This window comes from Candoia aspera, chromosome 1, assembly GCF_035149785.1.
Source record: "Candoia aspera isolate rCanAsp1 chromosome 1, rCanAsp1.hap2, whole genome shotgun sequence".
NCBI lineage: Eukaryota > Metazoa > Chordata > Lepidosauria > Squamata > Boidae > Candoia > Candoia aspera.
The window spans coordinates 52,345,416-52,371,085 of record NC_086153.1 but is presented as its reverse complement, the minus strand read 5'-3'; the positions used below and the strand labels follow the sequence as shown (position 1 = coordinate 52,371,085).

Below are 25,670 nucleotides of genomic sequence, written 5' to 3'. Positions count from 1 at the left end.
CTTGAATTCAAATGGCTATGAAATGGGACCCCTTTTATTTTAACAGCATTGGGGCTAAAGAACTCCTGGGGAGGGGGAGATGTCTTGAGGTCACAGGCTGGGGGGGGGAGTGGAAATTAAAATGGCACTATATGGGCGTTCGTTTTCTCACTTTTCATGAGATGGGCAGCTATATAAATTTGATTAATAAATAAAAAATAAATGTATTCTTCTCTGCAACAGCAGAGAAAGAGGCAGCCTCGCTGGAGGCCTCTCAGACCAGAGCTCTCCCCTCCCTGAAACCAGCATTGAGAATTCATGGCTAAAGGAGGCCATGCGCCGGTGGCTTAGAGAGCTCCCGCTGAGGCCCTCCAGGTATTACCGAAGGCTTGACTCGTCCCGGGCCACCCTTCAGGTACTCGCTGCGGGGTCTGTCAACTCCGACCGGCTGGGATCGGATCGCTCTTTGTCCTAAGCCAATGAAGCCACCCGGCTACGGGCGGCGAGGCCAGCCATCCGGAAAGTGAGGGCGCTTTCTGAGCCCCAGGGAGGCGGCTCCTGAAAAGACAAAGCTTGCGGTTTGATTTCTTTCAGTAAGTCGCGGGTTCGGCTCCCGGCCCCAACAACGCAGGGAGAGACGGAAGAGTGGGAAGGCTTCGGCCTGGGGCGGAAGAGGACCGAGAAGAGCGTCCCCAGAGCCGGGCCGCGATCCCACAGCACCCAAGACCTGCGCCCGCGCTATGCAAATTGAGGGGGGCGTGAGACGGCGAGGAAAGCCGCCGGGACTTTCTCCTGCGCTGCCGGACGGGCGCCCGGGAGTAAAGGCAGGGCTGAACTAATGGACGGGTGGCTTGATCCAGCATAAGGACAGGTAGGCGAGCGCATCGGCTTCTGACTCCGTTGTCCATGAATGTCTCTGGCGTAAAATTTGTAACAATCACAATAATCTCTTGCGGGAATTAGAGGTTATTGTTGGAAGGAACCCATACCAATTCCCGTGCCTTCCTCAGTGGGCATAGAGCACGGTCTCAGGGGGATCTGTAAGGAGTGCTTCTGAGCATACCTAAAGTGCCTTTTTTTTTGGAGACCTCCTGTAGGGGAACGAATAACACCATCTAAAATGTTTCTGAATACCTCTCCCTCTCTCCCTCTCCCCCCCCCCTCTCTCTCATTCTCCATCTCTCTGGAACTGAGCTCTGGAAAAAACATATAGAAAGATGAATGAAAGAATCTTGTATTTGGCTTTGAGAGCACAAGTATTCACACCATTCTTATCTTACCACTGTTTAATCAATTAGCCCAATTTGGGGTTCACAGTCACACCCAGAACCATTAATTGACTGTATAGAGTGGAATGCTTGGCTAATTGTGGTTCAGTGTGGCCTGTGAGCACAGCCTATGTCAACCCCTGGTATCCAGGAAACCTCAGAAGCAATGCTCCACTTCTTGAAAACAGTCTATAATCTTGGAATTATTTTGCAGCTGTGGATTCATAAAGGGAAATTGTTGCAACACAGCAGTTTAAAAATCTCTGTCCTGTCAGTTGACTGTCATTTGGCCCAGGTTAAATATACATTTAGAATTTTGCAATATCTTGTCCTTCAGTATAACCTCAACAAAATCAGATTTCCAGGTTTTATGAATGAAATGAGTAAAATTCTGACATAAGGAAATCACATGCTGGTCTTACTCAGGTTACCTATCTTCCTTTTATGTCTAAATGTATAGCACCATTCAAACTGGCATTCCTATGCATAATTTTGGAATCCTCATGGATAATGCCATTTATTGATTTAACACTTCTGGGTGAATTATCTCAGTGCCAAGACTGTGAATCATTTTCCAGTTATGGGAGCACTAATCAAAGCTAAGCTAGTCTAGGAAGTTGAAAAAATCATCCCAGAAGAAAGCAACAGCAAGCCACCTATGTAGCCTTGCTAGGAACACTATGTGATGTGTCCATAAAGTCATCAGAAATTGCCCTTGCCTCTGGGATTTTACTTTTTTACAAGATGAACAGGTTTAGTTAAATACCATACAGTATAAAAATACATATGGTTTGGGTTTTGGACTAGTCACTGGCTCACATGGATTACTGCAACAGGTAGGAATTGCGTGGGTGAGTACTATTCATAAATTAGGTAAGAGTTGGTCCTTTCATTCCCTCTCTCCTACTTCTCTTGGGTCAGTATCAGCCCTTCAAGGTAGACCAGACTAGGAAACCAATGCCATGTAAGTTAGTACTGCCTTTATTGTAAAGCTATAGGAACAGAATCTTGCAAATCTGAAAGCGCTTCCCCCCTGCCTCCCTTTATTTTCATGAGAACTAGGGAGGGGCTTGTCTGGGACATTCAGTCATTTCCGGGCTCAGGCCCCTTTTATCTGACCGCTGCTCTTCCTCCCATCCTTCGAGGCCATTCCCTCTGCCCTCTACCATCAGAGGTGGACAGTCTAACGCCCCACAGCACTGAGCTATTCAGGTTGAACTCAGCAGACATTACCCAGACATTGGACACAGCATGGCTGGAGAAGAGCATTATTGCAGCCTACAGCCAAACAGTTGAAGGGCAATGCCCTCATATGCCAGTGCGCTTTAAATCTGGTATTCATTTTTCTCAACTTTTGGATGGCTTTATGGGCACTTGCTTTGGGCATCTCAGGTTTGGGGCTAAGTGGCAGCTTGCTCCAGGAAACTCTAGTTCTCAAGGTAACTCCCACACCAGGCCAGTTGGGACGCCCCAGGACTCTACTGCAGTCTCTAGTACACACTGAGATTTCAGAATTCAACAGCAGTTTAGCAGCAAAACAGCCAAATGTTTGTGACCTGATTTTTCAGGTCAAGATCCTAAAAATAAAAGTAATAATGTGAGTACAAGCCCCCCAGGAGACCCATTCCCATTACTCCAGTTACTGTAATTCCACCCCCCCCCCCACCTCCAGCAACCCATTAACAAAAGGCCAGTCTCTTCTGGTAATGGCACTAGATTGTCTTCTGCAGTCTGCAAGCTGGTTAGGTAGGTGAGTCTCATTCTCCTGGCCAAGATAAATGCCAACCCTGTTTTAAGTTATTGGAGTGTCATTGAATACTAATACAGGGTATAGCTCTGTAAAGTTAATGTAGATTTGCAGACTGCACCTAGATGCAAAATCGAAATGAATAAATTTTTGTATTATTAACTATAATAAAATGTGAATCCATATCAACAGTTGGACTCAGGAGAACAATGCATTCAAAAGTAAAAAGGAGATTGTCTAGGGTTACTTTCTATTGCTGAAAGAATGCAGATGCTTTGGGGTGTATTATTAATGCAGAGAATAGAAACAGGGGCAATTCCCTGGTACTTCCCCCACCACCACCAGAGAAAAAGAAATCTAGAGACTTTTCACTGATACCTTTGTCTGGGTGTTTGTGTGTGTAGAATTTAAACACAGAGTATACATGATTTTTCTGTAAATGAAAAGCTAGAGGATGAGCTGAAAGGGATTTTAAAATGTGTATGAAGATATAATTTTTTTCCTGCCATGAGGATAAGCTTTGATTACCTCCTTGTCAATCTCTTGAGCATAATTAGCAAAATGTATGCAAAACTTCTAGAAGGATAGTTACGAGACCGGTACAAATCTGAGTGTATATTGAAGAAGGGACAAGCAAGTTTTAGGGCAGGATGTTCCTCCTTGCATCAAGCTATGATCCTGTGGCACTTAGCTGAGAAATGCCCAGTCAGACCCTGTTCTACACTTTATGCTGCATTTATTGACTTTAGGTTCACTTTTGACTCAATCTCAAGAGAGAAGCTAGGGTGCAAATTGAAACATTCTTCTACTGATAGATGGCTCTTGCTCTTACTATTTAGACCTCATGGAAACTCACTACTAAAAATTAGATGCAGTGGTTCCTTGTGTCTCACAAAAGAAATTCTTGTAGGGAGATGTGTCAGACAAGGCTGTAACTTGGTGCCTTTTTAATCATTACATAAACTCAGTTTGACCCCACTTAAGCAAGCTTCATCACTATCCTCCTACGCTAGCAAATAGACATATTCCTATCTTACTGTGTACAGGTGATGCAGCAATAATGTTCTTAACCCTGGTTGGAATGAAATTAGCCCTGTATTTTCTTGCTCTATATTGCAGAGAGGAGGCCTTGGAGATCAATTCTTCCAAGGCAAAATTCTTCCATTTCCTAAATGCCCCAAAGCTTAAACATGGCAGCTAGATGGCCATGTCATAGAACAAGTTAAAACTTGTAAATGTTTAGGAATGGTTTTTCAAACAAACAGGGAGATGGTGTGCCCATCTGAACTATGAAACCTTAAAATTAGCCTCAGCTATAAGCCCCTTCCATATCACCAGAGGCACAGAGTTTATACCTGTGGCACTTAAATTATTAACAGCCAAAGCTTGTGCCTGGTCACTGAATGGGGCTCAACTGGGTCCATATAACAAGATGGCTTTTTTTAGAGGGTGAGCAATCCACATTTCTCCATAAGGCATTCCAGACTGATGGCTGTGTACCAAATATGATACTAGGTCAAGAAACTGGCATTACTAAGGTAGAGACCAGTCTCTGATTAAATCTATTTACTTCTTGTTTGACGTTATCCTTTGGTCAGATAAGTCTGGACTCCTTAGCATTTCATTGAAAATTTAAACTCAGTGGTAAAAATCATTCTGTTATGAATTTAATTATTATGGTGTCTCTAGCAATGCATTCTTGATGTTGGAATTTGAGAATGCCAAATAAGCTCTCAGACCATGGGTTTTTGATATGGATCAGGTCTTTCTGCTAGAGATGTTTCTGCAAATCATCAAATGAACCCAATATTTATAGGAAAATGCAGGTTCAAAATTCAGAAGGGCTTTATAATTACCCTGATTTAACACTCTTCCCCTGGCAGTCAGGGAGGGGAAATATAAAGAAATTCCTTATGCAGCTAGATTTTGCCCTTGCAGTACTGGAGCCATTGAAAGGACCCCCCATGTTGTTTTAGACCAGCCTTTCTCAACCTTTTGACCCTGAAGGAGCCCTTGAAATATTTTTCAGGCCTTGGGGAACCCCTGTGCATTCAGGCTCAAATATATGCCAGAAGTTACAAAACTGTTATATTTGTTTCATATGTAGGCCTATATATATGCATGAATAGTGGTCTTAAACTAAAAATAAAGAACGAAACTTACCTCTTTAATGTGAAGCTGCCCGAATCTGAAATAATTTTTTTAATAAATCATGATCTCCTAGGGAACCCCTAGTGACCTCTCGCAGAACCCTAGGATTCTATGGAACCCTGGTTGAGAAACCCTGTTTTAGATCAATCTTTTTCAAACTTGGCGACTTTAAGGTGTGTGGACTTCAACTCCCAGAATTCCCCAACCAGCATGCTGGCTGAGGAATTCCTGGAGTTGAAGTCCACACACCTTAAAGTCGCCAAGTTTGAAAAACACTATTTAGATCATCAATTTTTCAGGAATATCAGCTCTTGCCTTATAACCCCTTTAATAGTAAAATTCTTGGGGCACTTAGATTTGTTCTATTTGAATTATTTATTCTCCAAGAGAAATATATTGATTTCCCTAAAAGTTTCGGGAGGGTGAGGGGATAGTGGGGTGTCATTTGGGACCAGAATATATGCATTGTAGTTGGTTTAGGTCCCAAAAGAAGCATGTTTGAGGGGAAAAAGGCAGATTGGAAAAGTTTGGCCTGGATGTTGCTGTGTGCGTGGTGTTTGTGTTTACACTCATTCCTGATGGAGGCTATTGAAGAGATTGAAAATGGCAGCAACAGTAAATCTGTTTGCATAAGTATCAGACCCCATTTAATCAATTCTGATGTTGATTTTCAGATGGTTGGCTTTATAGTCCCGTCATTTTTATCACATTGTACTTTTTAAATTATTAATCATTGTGCTTCAACTATGGTCCAAGATAAAATTTTCCATTACCTTGATATGCATGTCCATCTGATTTTCTGATATGCAATAGAACTGATTTTCTATTGTGGGATCTTTCCTACTAATACGTACAAGACCTTTGGGACTGTTAAGCAGCCTCTGGATTCCTGTCTGAGTACTGAATGTTCTCTATGTGCAAGAAAGCCAGATCATAGCATCTTGATAGTAGCAATTTAGCTTCATATCAAATCAAATATCTTTACTACAGTCTTTGACCAGCCTTTACAGTAGGAAAAAAGAAATAGTTTGGCACAGCAGCTCCTTATCAGGGAAAAAAAGAAAACAATAAGACAATAAAACAGCATATCTAACTAAAAAGTTTGCACAATTGTATGGCGTGATGAAGATATTTGGCCATCTGGTATGAGAGTGCAGAGTTAACTTCCCTTAAAAAGTAATAAGCATAAAATTTATCAGTATGACCCTCAAATTTTGAGTTGATTGGGGAGATCAAAGCACATCTTGGGGCATCATAAAAAGGACACCGTTTGAGGACATGGGCAAGAGGTTCTACCTCCCTAGATCCACAAGGGCAAACTCTCTGTAAATAAGGAGTCCCATGGAATCTTTCCCCCAGCAGTGCTGAAGTGAGGGCATTGAAGTGGCCATGGAAAAGGCCCATCTATATTTGCTTAGGGTTAGATTGTATAGATACCCCACAGTAGAGGGCTTGCGTCTGTCTAACATTTGGAGATAGAATTCAGGAGCACTGGTGATATCATTTTGGCGATAAATGTCCCTAATTCTTTCTTTTACTATTGTTGGCCTTCTCAAGGGTTAATTGGCCTAAATATTCAGCAGAGAGGCCAAGACTGCGAAGTTCTTCTATACAGGTATGGTGCCAGTGAAATTGGTAGTTGTCTGACAACAGCAGATGCATCAGGCCTGTCGGGTCAAACATGATTCTGAGTCCTGAGATTAGAATCCTGGTCCAGGCCTGGGCCTCAATACTTGGCACATTAGTTTCAAGCCTCAAGACTGCGTTAGGGGTGCATTTTGGGGTACCAAACAAAGTCCTAAGGAAATTCAATTGACTGGTTTCATAAACCTTTAGGTTTGTATATGGGCCAAGTTGTATCCTATATAATAGCTGGGCAGCTGTTTTAGCCATAAACAGTTCAATTGCTGCTGGAATGTAGTTTGCCCCCTGTTGCCTATAAAATGTAGTTATTGCTAGTGTGCTCTTTTGGGCAGTAGAAGTGGCATAATTTACCTGAGCTGTTAATTTCCTAGAGACCTGAAATACTATGCCCAAGTATTTAAAACATTTGACTTGCTCTAATTCATGGGAATCAATTGTCCACTTGTGCCTTTGTCTTTTGTTGTAAAAAACTAAAACTTTAGATTTATCACAGTTGATTATTAATTGTTTATTATTACAATAGGATGCCAGGGTTCTTAGTACCTGCTTCATGTCTACGGAAGACAATGAGAGATGAACTGCATCAGCGTAGAGTAGAATTGGGAGATATCAGCTAATTTAAGTGCATGGATATCAACTCTCTGAAGGGTTTTAATCAGAGAGTTGATACATATGTTAAAAAGTAATGGTGCTAAAATACATCCTTATTTCACCCCCTTGAGAATCTGGATAAAGTCAGAGAGGTCCCTCCCCAGCTACATCTTACTCTAAGGCCAGGTTTATTGTATAGCTTAAGAATTAGGAGTAAGAGTCTTTTGGCTATAGAGGATTGCTCAGAATGTCCCAGAGTCTAACCCTTGTGGTATTATCAGAAGCTGCCTTGAAATCAATGAAGGCTGCATATAGATTCAAGTCTGAGTGGTCTGTATATTTGCTTGTTGCCAGATGTTGAAGCACTAGGCAGTGGTCTATAGTGGATCATCCTGCTTACTCAGGGTCAATTATTCCCTTATCTATTACCCAGGTTTGGAGTTGGTGAATAGGTACCTGGCATATAGTTTGCTAATGATTCTCAATAAACTAATTGACTTATAATTAGCTGGGTCATTCCTATCACCCTTTTTATATAAGGGAATAATTATATACTATATATTATACACCCCCCCAGTCCTCTGGAATCTTAGCTGTCTGGTTAATGTATGAAAAGAAGGAGACCATTACAGGGACCCATCAATTTGAATTAGATTTAATTAGCTCAGGGGGGGACATGGTCCCTTCCAGGGGCTTTACCACACTTAAGCTAGTTAATGAATTTTTTAACTTCCTTGTATGTGACTGGGGGCCACTGCAGTAGTGAGGATAAAGGTACATCCTACGTACGGATCGCAATAAAGGGCTTGGAAGTGATATACCCAGGTACTTGAGGGGATGCTACAATGCAATTGTGTAATACTGTTACGGAAACAATTTGTTATAGTAAGCCAGAATAGGGAAGGATTTTTGGACTTTGTATCTTCAATTAGCTGTGACCATTTTTTCTTCTGATCTTGGATTTTTTTCTTGCTGAGCATAGACTTATATTGTCTTTTCTGCTCCTTTAAAATTTGGGTGGAATATGGTGAATTGGCATTCAATGAGCTAGCATAGGATTCCAATAATACTGCTTTGGCAGCAATGCAAGATTTGTCAAACCAGCTCTTAGATTGCCATCCCCTTCTGGTCGGGTTGGCATTCGCCTTCTTTACAAAAGGTTGGAGCTTAGCTTGGAGATTGTGATATGCATCAAGTATTCTGCTATCTTGTGCGACGGTGGGTCTGAGTGTGCCCCAAAGTTACAGGGTTGAAAAGTATGCACCTCCTTCCTCTGAGTGAAACCACTGGGCTATCCTATCTTTAACAGAGCCATTCAGTCTGACCCCCTAGGAGCAGCCTCCCATCTGGTTTCTCTTCAGATCCTATAAATCTTTCACAATTTAGCTTTCATTTCAACTTCAAGCTGCTGTTTCCCATATATAAGAAAGTATGAACACCCTGGTAACAGGGGCATCCCGGGGGGTGGGGGTGGAGTGTAAAAAAACTCAAGATGGTGGTCGTGACCATATGATCAAGCCCTTTTTCTGTGGGACAGAGGAAGAATGCATGGTAAAAAGGGGTGGGGCTTTGATTGCATGGTCACAGCTTCTATCTTTACTTGTCTGAACACACAGACACACTATACACACTTCAAACTTGGTAGGAACTTGAAAACAGGCATCCTCGCATGCACGTCCAGTTTGTCTGTCTTAGCAGTTTTAAGCCCCAATCCAGTTCTGAGCCTTTTGCTTCTGGTTTTGCCCCCAAGGAAAAAGCAGTCACACGTGTCAGCCTCTCATCTCCAATAGCTGTGAATATAGCCATATCCTTGCAACCTTATCAGGGGGAACCAGAGGGGAATTTCCTCTGGTTAGAGGTTAGGGTGCCTATGTAGCAGTTTCCATGTACTGTACGTTGGGACTGCAGCTGTCAGAAGTTGCCAATACCGACTTGATGGCACATAATCAAGCAATCAATGTTTATAAAAAGGAAATGTTCAGCTAAGCCTGTCACTTAGAACCAGGAACATTGGAACAAGAAGACTCCAGTATCCCATTATCATTATACAAAACCAGAAAAAAGAAAACCTGTTTCTTCAAAAGTGGAAAATCAATTCCCATTTGGTCACTTATTAATCAGATTTTCCCCATTAACTCAGTTCTGGATTCAGAATGATACTGTTTTGAAAGCCTGAGAAAGACATTTAATGGCTCATCAATGTGTAAATAGAGTTTATATTTGATCTAGGTACAAATTATTTTGTACTTTATTTGGTACTTTCTGTCTATTTGCATAAGGTTAGACTTTACCTCCTGATCTCTGTACAACATGGCATATTATTTGTGTTGTGTGTTCCCTGAACTAAATTCTGTACCAAGAAAATCTCCATTCCCTATATTCTACAAGTTTATGCAGGCTTGCACAATTTTTCCTTTTTCAGAATTATTTCTCTATCTGCCAGCTTTGGAGACATAGAGAGCTCTAAAAATTTCACCCAGTAGGTTTGTAACACACTTTCAAGCATATCATCTCAACTTGAAGGCTTGAAAACTACTCAAAAATGAAGCATGGGATTTTCAGAATTTGGGAGGTCTAGTTGTTATAGAATTGCTGCCTGCCCCCAGCTTTGGTTATCACAAATGCAGGGCAAAGTCAGTGAGCTCAGAGTTCTGCTAGTACCGTGTGTGATTTAATTGCAAAAGCCCTATCCTTGCATGTTTCTGCAGAGGTGCTGTGATAAACATTTCAGAAAATTTAAAATGTATTCTGATTCACAGTGTGGAAGATTTTTTAAAAATAATGATTTTTATTACTTACAAGGCTGCAGTTGACTGGCAGTATCTTAGAAAAGGCATCTTATTTCTTCTATAGGAAGAAGTGACTATTTTGTAATGCCACTTGTCTACATCTAAAAATAAACATTGTCTTTTACTCATATGCAAAATTAGTCTATTAACCTACAAATATGCACATGTGACACAGTTTACAGTAAGATTTCTTAAATTGCACAGTAGTCCTAAATATAATACATGGTTTGTGGATTAGCCAGACTTCCATGAAGAGTAAATGTCTAGCTAGCTATTGTCTTTTGAGATCCTAATCTTTGATCCTTCCTTCCTTCCTTCCTTCCTTCCTTCCTTCCTTCCTTCCTTCCTTCCTTCCTTCCTTCCTTCCTTCCTTCCCATTTCTTTTTTCATTTGATAAAATTAAATCCTACCTTTGGCTGAAATGAAATATATAACTTGAGTGGCTACCCAAATTGCTCTTCAGAAGATCTTGACCTGATCTTCATGTACTTGTGTACTTCTCAGTAAAAGCCAACACCACACAAATATAGCTGTCTCTATAAGACTGGTAACAGAACATGAAGTGGAATCTTTTCCAACATTTCCTGAAGTCCAGATCAACAAGATGAGAACTGCAAAAGACATTTTTCTTGGCATCCAGAGTATGTAATTTAGGGATTATTAAGAGTACATGTTTCAATAGCAAGTGCATAGAAGTAGTAGTACAAACTGATTTACAGATTTAAAAAAACTCTTATGTTTTGTGAATTGCAGCTAAAAAGAAAATAATCCAGGTTGGCCTTATTGGGAAGCACTTCAAACCTCAGATCCCAAAGGGCTTTCCGTTTGGTTTTTGTTCATTAACAATGAACCTTGTCTTTTTTTTCTTCAGATGGGTAATGTTAAAGCCTAGCACCAAAACTGGCAGAGTTGCTACAGAGGAAGACACCATGTGATGTGTACAACCAGGATTGTTTCTCTTGTGTCCCAGCCCCTCAGCATTCTTCCTGAAACCATCCTGCTTTCTGGGTTTGGGGGATTTTTTTCTTCTCTCGCAAGTGGATAAATGGGAGTAAAAGGAATGGAAACTGCCTAAAAGTCCTTCTGGATCAAGCCAGGAGTCTTTCTGTTCCATTACATGCTCTTCAATGGTAATTATCTATATGCTCCTAAAAGATGTAATACGAAGTGGGATGATCGGGACCATTCTGTTTCTTTTACTACCTGGCTGTCAGTAGGATGTTGCCTCAGAGTAAGGGTTGTATAATGCTCTTGATGATGGTGTAGTGGTTAAAAACAGCAGGCTAGAAACCAGGAGATGGAGAGTTCTAGTCCCGCCTTAGGCCCAAAGCCAGCTGGGTGACCTTGAAACAGTCTCTCAGCCCTAGGAAGGGGGCAGTGGCAAACCACCTCCAAAAACTCTTGCCAAGAAAACTTCAGGGACTGTCCAGGAAGTTGCCAGGAATCCAGACTGACTCAAAGGCATATGCATGTGCACATGCATGTGTGTGCATGCACACACGCAATAATACAAATTGGGAAAATAAATAATACTATGTCATGAGACCCAGAACGGTATTAAAAAACTGAATCTGAACCAGGGAGACCCAGATTCTGATCACCTGTGAAGGTCACTGTGGATCAGTGACTATCTCTGAGCTTCATTTACCTTACAGGTTTGCCTAGAAATAAAATGGACTAAAGAGATTATGTATGTCTTCTTAAGCTTTTTGGAGGAAGGCAGAATAAACATATAATCATAAGGCAAAGGGAGTGCCCATGCCTCAGGGACCCTACAATTAGGGAGGAGCTTCTCAGGGAGGAGCAGACAGTGGGGGTAAAGGAAGGACCGCCAACAACATTTGTCTGCAACAGAATGTTTATGAGCTGGGAGGCTGTTGTAACATGATCTCTTTGTTCGTAATAAGGCAAAAAGTAAATGTTTGCTAAGACCAAAGAGTTCCTTGGGCTGAAATGTCACCATTAATTCAGAAGAGTTTGACTCAACCGAGTCCGGTTCTTGGACAGATAGCTGGTCCCCTGCCTAGAAACAGGAGGAATAGCCGTCTACAATGCCAAATTATTTACAGACAATAAAGTTAGTAAGCGTTGATACCTTGAACAGTCCCTGAGTCTTATTTAAAGTGAAGCAAGAATGTGCTTCTCAATCAGTTCTCCTCAGTGTGATACCTTCCAGATATGTTGGGACTATAACTCCCAGCTGGAGAAATCTGCTCCAGATTAATTAAGCTCTTGGTGGATCTTTCTGATTAAATTTCTGGACTGTAAGTTGGGTAGTTCTTCAGAAATGCACACTATTATAATGATAAAAAAACACATTCTGTAGCTAATAGAACCTTTCTACTTCAGATGAATTTAACTTTGTATAACTGCTAAAATATATGACGTCATGTTATTGTTTTGGAAAATGGTGTGACTTTATTTAATTTAAATAAATTAAATGGGCTCATTTAATTGCCCATTTTGCTCATGTTGTTGGGGGAGACTTGAATGCTAGAGTAGGATCAAATTATAAGGCCTTTTATGCAAAATGTCAAAGCTGCCCTTTAGTCATTGAAGACATGCCTTTCCAAGAATGCTAAACATAATTTGGCAGGGTTTAAACTGGCCCAAATGGCTAATCCACTGGAACGATTTATTGTAAGCAAAACAGTGGACAGTGACAGTCTGGGAGACTTTCCTTCTGCTCTGGGTGAAACTTATCAAACTTTGATTACCTGCTGGCATCCCACAATCTAGTAAATAAATGTTTGCCTCCCATCCAAATAATGATCATGTGCTACTGGCCCTAAATTTTAAATTTAAATTTTAAGCTCCCCCACCTAGATCTGTTGTACTGAGGCCATCTCTGGATTTGCCTGGTCAAGTGAAACAAGCCCATGAACTGAGCTACTGCAGAAAGATAATCTCCAAGCAATCGGTATTCAGTTCCACAGCTGATCAGGAGATCTCATTCCTGACTACTATGACACAGTCATTCAGAGGTTGCATATGTTTCTAACCAATAAAAATAAAATAGATAGGTGCTCTATCAAAGATACAGCACTGAAAGCTGGTTTGGCAAAGAGTATATAAAGGTCAGCATATTTTTTCCGTACAATTTATAAGTCCTGCACTACTGGTAACCACTTCACAAAAAAAGCCCTGCTGAAATTCAAAACTAGTAACCACTGTTTGATCAAAGGTCTCAACCTTTTTCTGGTGCATTATAACAATAATCCCAGTGCACGTCCATCTTCTTTTATTTGCCACTTTCCCTCTGATGTGTGGGTGACCCATTTTTGACTGCCTGACAATATCTTGAGCAATCCTTTGACTTCCACTTGTTTGTCCTTCCTCTGAAGGGCTGCCTGTTCCTGTCTGAGATTATCAAAGTAACCTTGTAAGCAAGAGGCAACTCAGAGGCAATTTACAAATCATCTTCCAACTCAGAAAGGGGTTAAACACAACTGTTGAGTAACTTTGCTTTTCCATTTTTCAACTTTTATACTAACTCCTGGTCAGGTATTTGCTTGATTTTGACTTCTACTCCCTTAAAACAGCTGGGAAAAGTTTGCTAGCATTACTTTATGTTGATGAACCTGTGATTTTATCATAGTTGACGTATGTTGAAGACTTTCTCAGTAATATACTGATCCCCATTTTCTTTTTTTAATAGTAATTATTTTAAAGATTATAATTACAACAGAAAAAACGAATACAAATTTTAAAAAGATGGAAGAATAAAAAGAAGGAGTAGAAGGTGCAGAAAAGGAAGAAAAAAGGAAGAAAGGGAAAGGGAAAAGAAAGAAAAGTAAGAATATGGTAAAGAAAAAGAAAAGAAATATATAAAGAAGTGACTTTCCACCTTCATCACAATAAGTATAAATAAATTTAGTAATTTATCACCTCCTCTTAAAATACAACAAATGATCTCTTCTTCCCATATTCCATTTCTTATCTATAAACAAATCCATAAAGCATCGTCATTTCAGTCCTGGTGTCAGCAAAACTCCATTAAGAGTTAACAACGTATCTATTTTAACCTTGATCAGATAAACCAACTTCATATTCCTTCCTTTTACATCTAACAATCTTAATCTTTAGTCCATTCAAATAATGTCTTAGAACTTGATTTCTTTTCAATTTTTTTGTCCCTTCTCATGAGACTCTTCAAAATTTTAACAAGCCTTTTTTCTAAATCCAATACAGGAAAATTTTCCAGGTCACTCTATTGGTTTATTGTTTGTATATCCCTTTTAATTATTAAAACATCAGCTGGTTTCTTTTGTATGTCCAGTGTAGGATCTTTTTCCATGTCATGCTTGTACCTGTCATTTGTAAATCCACTTTCAACTCAGTCTTGATCTTGTCAGGTAAAACTTGTTCCTCTTCCATAATCTTTTAGATATAGTCTCTCCTATTAAAATTAATTTCTGAGTTTTCAAAAATATCCTTCAGTATGTTCAATGTTAGAATATTTTGCTTCATTCTATAATTAAAAGTCAAGTTTATGTGTTTTTCTCCTTTAACTGTAATCTTTAGTTCCATCTAATGTCCAGTTTTTAAAATCTTATCTTATTACATTTTTAAAAAATATTCAAAACAAAAGCATTTTCTCATGGGAAGAATTGTTTATAATTAATTCCAAAATCTTATTTCAAATTTATCTGGACCCTTAATCTGTTGTAACTCTCTAAAATCAATGTTTTAATCACCCTTTTGTTGTTTATTCCAAAAACAAAAATTTAAGTTCTTAAATTTGTAGTTAAAACTTTTATTTCGCTAAGGATTGAAGGAAATTCACCTGGTGCTGTCAAACTTCTTGATCCAAAGGTTTCTAATAGCTGAAAAGCAGTTAATAAGCAATTTCCAAAAGTGATTAGAAAAGGAAGTATGCAAGCTTAGTGTCCTTTCAAAGGTGCTGAATGCCGTTTAAGCAAGATGTCTATTCTCTCATCTCCCAGACCCCTAAACCCACTGGAGACCACTATCTTACAGTCTCCTCACTAGGAGCAGCTGTCTGGAGCACTTGTGGGTGATCTCAAGTCCTCTCCTTGTCTGGAGAGGAATTATCGAAGAGCCGGTCTACTCACTGGCTCTTCATTCTGTTGAGGTTCTGCCATCTTAAGTCCGCCATTTATTCCTCCAGAAGTCCCACTGATTCCCATTTTCTGATTAATTACTCAAATATAAATATGATTGTATTTGCCAAAAGCCTCCAAGTTAGTAATCCAGGGCCAGATCACTGAGCAGATTAAATACTTTAAATATTTGGGGGTTGCATCCTGTGTCTCAGGTAAGAAGGTGAAAAGGTGAGGCTGACTACACTGAAGGCAGTGCAACTATGTTAGCGGGTGCAGAGTATTCAAAAGAACAGTCTAATGCCTGCTGCCATCAAACTATTCAAGGCTAAATCATAGGCTCAACTGTTACATATTGTCATGAGTACTGATGGTGAGCAAGAAGGGCCCTCTATCCAGGGGGGAAAACGCATGCGTAGTACTGAGGAATTAAGCAGCCATTCAAAGAGACACAGATCAGACCCGCCTTAACTTTTGGGGTTTATTTGTCTGGGTTTTTCCCACACTTCTTCAGTTTGTTAGGATTCTGTCTTATGTAGTAATAAAAAGCACTAGAGACCTACTCCTTGTCTCAGCGTGATTTCTGACGGTTAGGACACATATAAACCTAAGCTAGGACCATACCCTAATTCAGGGTTTCTCAACCAGGGCTCTGTGGAACCCTAGGGTTCTGTGAGAGGTCATTAGGGGTTCCCTGGAAGATCATGATTTATTTAAAAAAATATTTCAAATTCGGGCAACTTCGCATTAAAGAGGTAAGTTTCATTCTTTATTTTTAGTTTAAGGACACTGTTAATGCATATATACAGGCCTGTACATGAAACAAATATAATAATTTTATAACTTCTGCCTGTATTTGAGCCTGAATGTGCAGGGGTTCCCCGAGGCCTGAAAAATATTTCAAGGGTTCCTCCAGGGTCAAAAAGTTGAGAAAGGCTTCCCTAATTACTCCCTCTAGAAATAGTGCAACTTAAAGTCCTGAGGCCAGTGTTTCAGATTTCCAAAGGTGTCCCTGATGCCATCTTGCAATTTGAGGCTTGTTTACCCAAGGAATTGTTCACCCAAGGACTTGTACTTGGCTTGTGGTCTTTCATCTCTGGCTAACGCTTAACTTTTGCCCAGTGCATCTGGCTGTCTGATAAATCCTCATATATTTAATTCAGCCTGAAAGATAAACTGCCAGTCTATGACCTTTTCCCTGAGCTTTGGTTGTTCCTGAAGTATGATCAGACAAAGGTGTTTCTGGAACAGGGATTCCTGGAGTAGCCCCGTTATTCTCAGAGGAAGCTTAAGAGTAGCAGGGCTGGATAAGACCGGGCCTATTTAGTTAATCCTTCTGTTCTGATCAGATGTCTATGGAAGGCATGAGAGCAGTGGCACTCTCCTGCTGTTATTTCCCTTAAGCTGGCATGGAGAAGTATGTTCCTTCTGAACTTGGAGGAAGCCATATCAGTGTCATCACTACTGAATATTGGTAGCTGCTTCCTTGGTCTGTCTAATCTAAACTTGGTGGCCGTCATCAAGTAAATGGAAGTAAATTCCGTACCTTAATTATGCCAGCTCAGATTCTGAGTACATACATGAAGTCAGGATTTATGCTGATGGTATCTCAGTTGACATTGTTGACAATTTTTAACTCATTGAAATTGCTGACCTGGTGTGCAGTCACGATAAAAATTATGCATTGCATGGATCTTACTGCAGAGCAGACTTGGCATGGGGCTGTGAAGTCTTTCTTCTTCCATCCTCATCTCTTTTAAATTATAAGCCTTCAGACAGAAATTGCTTTCTTTCTCATATATTTGGATACTAAGAAAGCAGACTATTTTCCTCCTTTTTATTATCAAATTTGAGCAGCCTTGCTGATAATTCTCATTACCACTTTCTTACCAGAAAAGATTATTATAATGTAAGCCTGAGGCACACTACATACAAATGACTTTTATTTTATTAGAAAATCAGCTTAGCAGGTTATGGTTTTGAAGTGACATTGTGGTAGGGACAGAAAGTTGCTTAAGCCTTTCTCTTGACCAATTTTCAACTCCATATTCTTCTTGAATGTTTTCCCCCTTTGCAAGTTTCCTGATGCATGTGTTAAAGGATAATTCCTATCTGAAATCTAAAAGGGGAAGGGAATTTCAGTAGAAAAAAAGTCTGGTGGGCTAAGTATTATTATGAGTTGAGGGGTATATTAGGTAAGGAATAAATACTTTTTTAAAATGCACATTTCTTCATCACCAGGATGGGAAAAAAATGAAACTGGGAAAACAACTGTATGTGGAAAACAGTGAAACTCACAGATGTGATTTTAACATATCCTCCCACCACAGCACTCCTTGATTCAAAATGAGCTGTCTTTAATTCTTAATTACTTAGATCTGCATATAATGTAGAGCTTATTTTAATGTATTCTGTCATTCTGATTCAAATTACAATGGTGTCAGCAAAGAGGACACGTTGTACTAATTCTCTTGTTGCTTAAACAAGGGTTGATGACTTTGGGCAAACAGAAGTAACTGACTATAGTGTGTCTCTCACCCCCATTTGCAGATTGCTCAAGTCCCTTCTATGGGAGATTAAACTGACTGGACTCAAATACTGCTAGTTATGTTCTTCTGCAGAGTGGCTTTATCAGGAAACTGTCAGTTATGCAAGCTGAGCAGAAAATAAATGTTCCCCTTTTTGTAAGAGGGTAGTCTTGGGGCAGGGGATACTTATTCCTTTAGTGCTGCAATCTCTGAGGCATTTTAGGAAGTCTTTCAAACCACACATACTTCCCGAGGGTGAATGTTCACTGGGGACTAGGAATCTTGAATTGTATTTCTGGTGGCAAAGCTTTGTTAAGAACAGTCATGGAGAATGGGGATATTTGTAATGAGAAACAGTCCCCCACCTCACATACTCGTGTCCAAGGCAGTAGTTCTGGATCCCATCATCTTCTCTTCCAAGAACTTGTGAGCGGAAGTCTCTTCCTGTGTACACAGAGGTAAATCTAGTAGATGAGACTTCAACTTGATCAGATGTTGTCACGAATTTCCAGTCTTTGACTTGCACAGAGAAATAAAGGTGGCCTTCCTGTTCTTCCACCACACAAAAAATGGTTTCTGTCCAAAGGCAGCAGAGGTGGGTAAGAGGGCATGCAGAAAGAGCCAGAGTCGACTAAGAGACTTAGAATGTGTAAATACATGGCTGAGCGGGGGGACGGAGATTTGGATGGGATGTTAGCTATCAGCCGAAATATTACATGCAGGCCTCAAAGCACTTTTTATTTGTATCAGAGACTGAGAGAGTGAAAGAAATAATCATATATGATTATCACATATGGTAAAGTCTCTGTGATGACTGGTTATTAGAACTGTCACTGGGAACTTCCTCCTAGTTTAATTCCAGAGGGAGGAGTATAGAAGATAGCCTAAATTGTAATCTTAAATATTCCTATTTATAATTCTGTTCTTAAGTTATATAATAACAGTTCATTTGATTCACTGTCAAATATCATATATAAAAAGTTATTCTGATTATACCTTCTCTGCATTCCAACAAATGACATTACCTCATAAAGAGAGAGAAACAGAGGAGAAAAGAAAACTATTTCCAAATCAGGAAAGGGTTGATGTTGGCAGCAAACGGGAACACTTAGAAATCTCCCTGGATTATTGGAATTATGCTCTGACAGGGAAGAAAAACAAACAAAAAAATAGGACACTCTCAAAAGTTAGGCTGTGCCACAATTTCCCTCAAGTCAAACCTAACTCCTGATGGCTCCATGAACCTGTCCATGAAGTTTTCTTGGCAGTAGCACAGAAGTGGCTTGCTGTCACTTTCTTTCAGGATATTTTTTCAACTTCCCAAATTAGACTTCAGCCCTCAAGTTTCCTTGTGGTGTTGCATTAAATTACTAACCCTGTTTAGCTTTGTTACCTGCTGTAATACCATGCATGAAAGATCATTCATTCTTGTTTATCCACCAAATAATTAAAGGTTTAGATGGGTACAAATATTTATGGATGGTCCAAAAGTAAAATGTACATTCATAAATTTTGATGACTGGCTTTTTTGCCAACTTAGAAAATTAATCAGAGTGGTTTATAGATAAGGCACTCTGGAGTTATCTATCCTCCCAGGCATTACTTGCTCAGAAAGTATGGACGTAACCAGTAACAACTATACCTTCAAATAGAGGTCCATAATCTGAGTTCCCAGGGCTAAACGTTGCTCCTGGAAGTCTTGGATATGGATCTCAGGACCCCTTGAAAAGTTACAATTTCTGCAATTTTGTGTGCATCAGAAATAGGAAAATGATCAAATTTGTGGGGCTAATAACTATTGTATCTAATTCAATTAATTAATTGAAACCAAATCAAATGTAGTTTTGTTGTGGCCTCCTTTTTCTTTTTGAAATGAGGCCCTTGCGTACCACTCAAGGGCCAAATGAAGCTCTCAGCTCAAAATAGTGGCATGTCATGGTCTGAGATCCTAGCCTGCTCTGTGCCCCTTTTCTACAAGTCATATGGAAATAGGAAGTTGATCTGTGTAACATTTAGTATCCTCTCCAGAAGGTTTGGAGATAGCTCCAGCACTAAACAGATTTATAAAGACCTGGGAAGAGGAGGGTGCCAATAAATCCAACTATTCTTCCCCATTGTCTAATCAGGATAAGAAAATTCCAATCATTACAACTGCTTGAGGTCACAGCTCATGAGTTTACCCTGTGTGTGTGTGTGTGTGTGTGTGTGTGTGTTGGTTTTGTTTTGTTTTGTTTTGTTTTTGCATCAAAGCTGATATTGAGGAAAGATTGCTAGAGGCTTTCCTCAGTCACTATCAAAATTGCCAGGATGGGCTATCCACAAAGCAAATTGTTTTGCCCTAACACTCAGTGGAGAGAGGGAAACTGTATAGCTTCAAAAGATGTAGATGTTGCTAGTAATCAAGAAAAGAAAATAGAACATTTTGTCAGAGCAAAACTTTCCAAATGCTGCCTGTACAAGATGCCACAGTTCACTCATTCAGGAACAGTAATTCATGGGCTTGGCCTATCTGTTAATTGCTGGCCCCAAGCCAATTTTTCCCCAATCCTGGAATACATTTATGGGATGGCTGGCAGTGACTTGGTTCTGCTGAAATTTACCCTTCGTAACTCTCAGCACAATGATACTGAAGGACACCAAAATCCTTTGGGTTGCTTGTCAGCTATTTCAGCCAGTCTGCACACTGAAGATTTCCTTGAGGAGCTCCTCTGTGTAGCGTCTTTCCACAATGTAGCCGTGAACCAACTGTAAGCCTTTTTAATCATTCCTCCCAAACCTGGCACCCTCCAGGTACATTGGGGCAGCAACTCCCTGAATTTCCAATTGTCGGTTCCCTGGGATTTCAGACGAGGACTGATCAGCTAGAACTGGTATCTTACCAATCATTTCTGGTGTCAATGGCAATTTAAAAAGAACACTGGTTGACAGCCTAGTAAGGATTGCAACTCCTATAATTTTCAGTGAACATAATCTAGGCAATGTGATCCCTCGGTGTATGTATGCCTGGAGTTGGCTTAGGTTGAAAGATGCAAATATCTTAACTATATTTCAAAATTGGCCCCCTACTACTCCAAGCCAAACTCTGTCTTATCCTGGCCCTGGTGTGGGGTTTTATGTCACAGAACCTCTCTTGACAAAAGTCACCTGGGGAGCTTGTTAATTCTTCCAGTTGAGGAATGGAGAATTCCACTTTGTAGCCTTGGTTCCTCTCATCAGGGAATCATCCACCACCACAATAGGCCTCTTCTTCCTCAAAGTAATCTTTGTGATTTTTCTACTCATGGAGGTCCAAATGTCTTCCACCATGTTCTGTGAAGCTGGAGTTGGCAAGGCTTGCTCAGGTAGCTGTGAGTTGTCTTCTAGAGTAAGAACCTGATACTGGTTGCTGAATTCCATCAGCATCAGCCCTTCTTGAGAAGCTTCAACTGTCCTGTCCAGGAATTTCCCTGGTGTGTTGCAGTATACAAACTCTCCTCTCAAGTCCTTTTACTTCGTTTTCCAGTAAGGACAGCAGATATAATTTGACTTCTTTTCATGCAGAAGGACAAACATTACACAGACTTATAGGTTGGGGTGGGTTGATGGTTTTATCTGTTTTATCAACATCACATACTTAGTCTTTTAATTTTTTATTTGGTTATATTTTAAACTGCTGGGAGTCTTTTCAGTGTATGGTGGTATATCAAAACCATAAACTATTATCATTGCCATCATCATCATCATCTTAACTCATTTGTAATTTATTAAACCTGAATTGCCAGAGAACTGCTTAACTCTGCGGTATTCCAGGAAAAATACCTTCATCTTTTATCACCTTTGCTTCATCTGCTAGTAAATAAAGCAAAATATGAGTTGTTATAAAGTCCAAAGAAGAACATTACAGTGTAGTGTTCTGAATGGAAAACACAACCAAAATATGTTTTTTAAAAACTATTTGGGGGCTATTTCAATTTGGTTCTGTTTTCATCAATCAAATAATAAGAAAGAAGAACAGATATAACAAACCAAGACAGTAAAATTTTTTATTCCCCATTCTGGGATCATCTCACTGGCAAATACCAGGACCGTTCCAGGACAGTCAAAAAAGGCTGCAACCATACATAGAAAAGTGGTGGGGATTCAATCATATGGGTGCAGCTCTCATCCTGGCTTTGGTTACCACCCCTGCAGGTGCTCCAAGAACTGTTCAGAAACAGAATGAAACCTTACATGCTAGATAGGGAATTATTGTTCGGCTTCTCTCAGGAACATGGGGTAGTATCATAAATAAGCTGCTCCCATTTATCTTTCATGCTTGTAAGATAAGTTGGGCTAAAAAGAAATTAAAGCTGCGATCCTGTGCATACATACGTAACTGTTAACTACAATGTAGTTTATTTCTGTGGAAACGCAGGAAAATACCGTGTTGACAAGTTTCATTTCTGAGTGATGCTCTTCGTTCTTATCCGCGCCAGGGGGTAGTGAAAATACAGAATTTTCCCATTTTCCAAAGCAGCATGCTTTGTATAAACAAGGGATGTAAACGAGGTGCAAGGGAACAAATAGGACCACCACCAATATGATATCCTTTTTTATGAATTCACAGTAGCAACTCTTGGAAAAGTATTAAAGTAGATGACTTTTGATCTCTGTCTATAACCTGTATTGTTAGGTTTAATTCAGCTCTCTGCAGTCCAATGCAAATGATAATGCTATTTTTTTTTCCTCCCCTTCCCCCAGCCACAGGTTGAGGGCATGATGCGTCACCATTGCATGGTAGTTGTCATTGGAACAGTGCTTGCATGCAGAGGAAGACTTGCAGCTCCCAACTGTACCGTGGAAGGCAGCAAAGCATTCTATAACTCCTGCAACCTTATTTGGGTGCCATCTGTGCCTGAACATGTCGTTTTTCTCTTCCTCGACTTCAATTTTATCCAGGAAGTTAATGCGACCTCTTTCCCACTGAGGGAGAGACTAATGATTTTGTCACTTGGGACACAAAAACGCTTTCCCTTAACCATCGGAAGAGATGCTTTTAGTAATTTGCCAAACCTCATACAGTTGGACTTGGGTGGCAATGAAATGATGGTGTTAGACCCCAATGCTTTCGCGGGCTTGTTTAGAGTGCGTAATCTTCTGCTGTATAAAAATAATCTTGATGAATCCATTCTGGAAGAGGATTACCTTAGAGATTTGATTTCGTTGGAATATCTGAACCTTAAATATAACAAAATCACTCGTGTTCGTCCTCACAGTGTATTTTATAACATGAAATACTTGGACATTCTAGACTTGGAATTAAACCCTATTGCATCTCTGTGTGAAGGGGATCTTAATAGTTTTCGAGGAGCAAGGTTCAAAATGTTTATTCTTCGTTCTACTCGTTTGTATAACAGATCTCCTGTGGATTGGGCCACTTGTGGGAACCCTTTAAAAAACATTCACATAGAAACATTGGATGTTGGGGATAATGGCTGGAGTACAACTGTAACAGAGCAATTCTGTGCAGCTATTAGCGGATCTCCTCTTTTGGATTTGAGGATCTTCTCTCACAGTATGGGTGCATCGTTTGGATTTAATAATCTTCCTGATCCTGATAATAATACATTTGCAGGTCTTACTAACAGTGGCCTCCTCTTGCTTAATATTTCACGGGGCTTTATTTTTTCTCTTAAACCACGTGTATTTCAGTATCTTCATGATCTGAAGCTGCTTTACCTTAACAAAAATAAAATAAATAGAATTTGGACAGAAGCATTTCTTGGTCTTCAGAACCTGCAGCATCTATACCTATCAGACAACCTGCTTGGTGAGCTCTTTCAGGGCACTTTTGAAGGGCTTCCTAATGTGATTGAGATAGATCTAAAAAATAACCACATTGGAGTGATTGATAGAGATCCATTCAAATCCTTACCAAGGCTTCAGCAGGTGGATTTCAGGGATAATGCTTTAAAAGTAATAGATTCTCTCCCAAATCTCAACTATGTTTTGTTAGGTAGCAACCGGCTACAGTCTATACCTGTCAGCAAAATAACATCTATAAATACCACATTCCTTGACTTGGAAGGAAACAAGTTGGAGAATCTGGGTGATCTCTATAAACTTCTCCAAATTTCAGCCCTGCAGCATCTCATTTTAAAAAACAATCGTTTATCTTATTGCTACAAGTACAATGATATAGCAAAAGACAACCAGTTGATTTACTTGGACCTTGGAGACAACATGCTAAAGCTTATATGGGAGAGACATTTGTGCTTGGATATGTTCAAAGCACTTTCCCACCTGGAAATTCTCCATCTCAATAACAACTACCTTACTCACCTCCCAGAGGGTATATTTAGTGGGCTAATGTCACTCAAGACACTTAACTTGGCTTACAACCAACTGACTTCCATTTCTCATGAAGCCTTTCCTGCAGGCCTGAAAATTCTTAAATTGTCATCGAATCAGCTGCTTTACCCTGATCCTCAGCTCTTTGCAACATTAGACCAGCTGGATATCACCCATAACTCATTTTACTGTAACTGCCTATTAAGCAACCTTATTATGTGGCTAAACCAAACCAATGTTACCTTAGCTGGGTCGCCCAAAGATATATTTTGTTCTGGACCGCCAGAGTTGGTTGGCATTCCTCTCCAAAACTTAACTACAGAGGGCTGCAGTGAAGACAAGCTCATGGAGCCTCTACAGCTGTCACTCTTCATTTTTACCTGCGTTGGTCTAACTGTGTTTCTAGTGGCAGTGGTTGTTTTTACTCGTTTTAGGGGTGCTTGTTTCCTCTGCTATAAAACACTCACACAATTCCTCATGAGGGAGCTCCCACCAGAGCTGGATCAACAGGGATACAAGTATGATGCTTACCTTTGCTGTAGCAGCAAAGACTTCGAGTGGGTCCAGAATTCCTTGATAAAGCATCTAGATTCTCAGTATTCTAAGAAGAACAAATTTGCTCTCTGCTTTGAAGATAGAGACTTTCTGCCTGGGGAGGATCATATCAACAATATTCATGATGCTATCTGGAACTGCAGGAAAACAATTTGTGTGGTCACAAGACAGTTTCTCAAGGATGGTTGGTGTGTGGAAGCCTTTAATTTTGCCCAGAGCAGATATTTCTCAGATCTGAAGGATATCCTCATTATGGTGGTAGCTGGATCTCTTTCTCAATATCAGCTTATGAGATATCAGCCAATCAGAGTCTTTTTGCAAAGGGGGAAGTATTTGAGATGGCCAGAAGACCATCAAGATTTGGAGTGGTTTTTAAACACACTGTCTCACCAAATAATCAAGGAAAAGGGAATTAAAAAGAAATCCCCAGTGCTGGAATTGAAAGTTATAACAGTCTCCTAACAGGCATGGTTCCTGGCCACCATGCAATGACATAAGAAGGCTGACTTTCCAGAGAATTTGCCAGTTCATCCTGAGATCACACTGAGCCATTCTTTCTCTCCAATGAGCAGGATGAATCTGCTCATCTTGCTCATTGGAGAGAAAGAACTATGTCTCTATTACATCTTTGGTGAACTTAATTTCATTTCTTTCACTGTCAGGTATCAGATTACATACTGTAGTGTTAAGGTGCAGAAGCTGAGTTGTGGAAGATTGGTGTACTGTTTTGGAGGGCTCTTGCACATGCATGTCTGCTGAAATAAAGGAGTGGTGCAGTTTAATGCAACTATAAATGTTGCTGATGTTGCTTAGCCCGAAGCGGCGGGTGGGGTGGGGGTGGGGTGGGGGTGGGGGTGGGGGTGGGGAATCATTACAGTCCTTTGCTTTGGTGGGTTCAGAGAATAGATCTGTGCAAACATTCAGTAGTGACTCAGTTTTACTAGGAGCTAGGACACAGACATGCCCCCCCCCTCCAGTGTTTTGTATCTCTGTATTTCTTTGTGTATTGAGCAACCAGCCTCAGCAGATTTGTTGCCAAGTTCAGC

General features: G+C 40.2%; 1 protein-coding gene across 2 annotated transcripts; it reads left to right on the top strand.

Annotated features, from left to right (window-relative positions):
* The first annotated feature begins 236 nt into the window (after positions 1-236).
* On the top strand, positions 237-25,467 carry TLR5 (toll like receptor 5). Of its 2 annotated transcripts, none has more exons than XM_063304011.1 (3): positions 237-572; positions 11,041-11,299; positions 22,480-25,467. In XM_063304011.1, exons 2-3 carry the CDS (start codon positions 11,297-11,299, stop codon positions 25,084-25,086), a joined length of 2,610 nt encoding a protein of 869 aa, XP_063160081.1. In that variant the 5' UTR covers positions 237-572; positions 11,041-11,296; the 3' UTR covers positions 25,087-25,467. The 2 variants fall into 2 exon arrangements, with proteins under 2 accessions (XP_063160081.1, XP_063160072.1); XM_063304002.1 differs by having other exon boundaries at positions 237-850.
* The last annotated feature ends 203 nt before the right edge of the window (positions 25,468-25,670 follow it).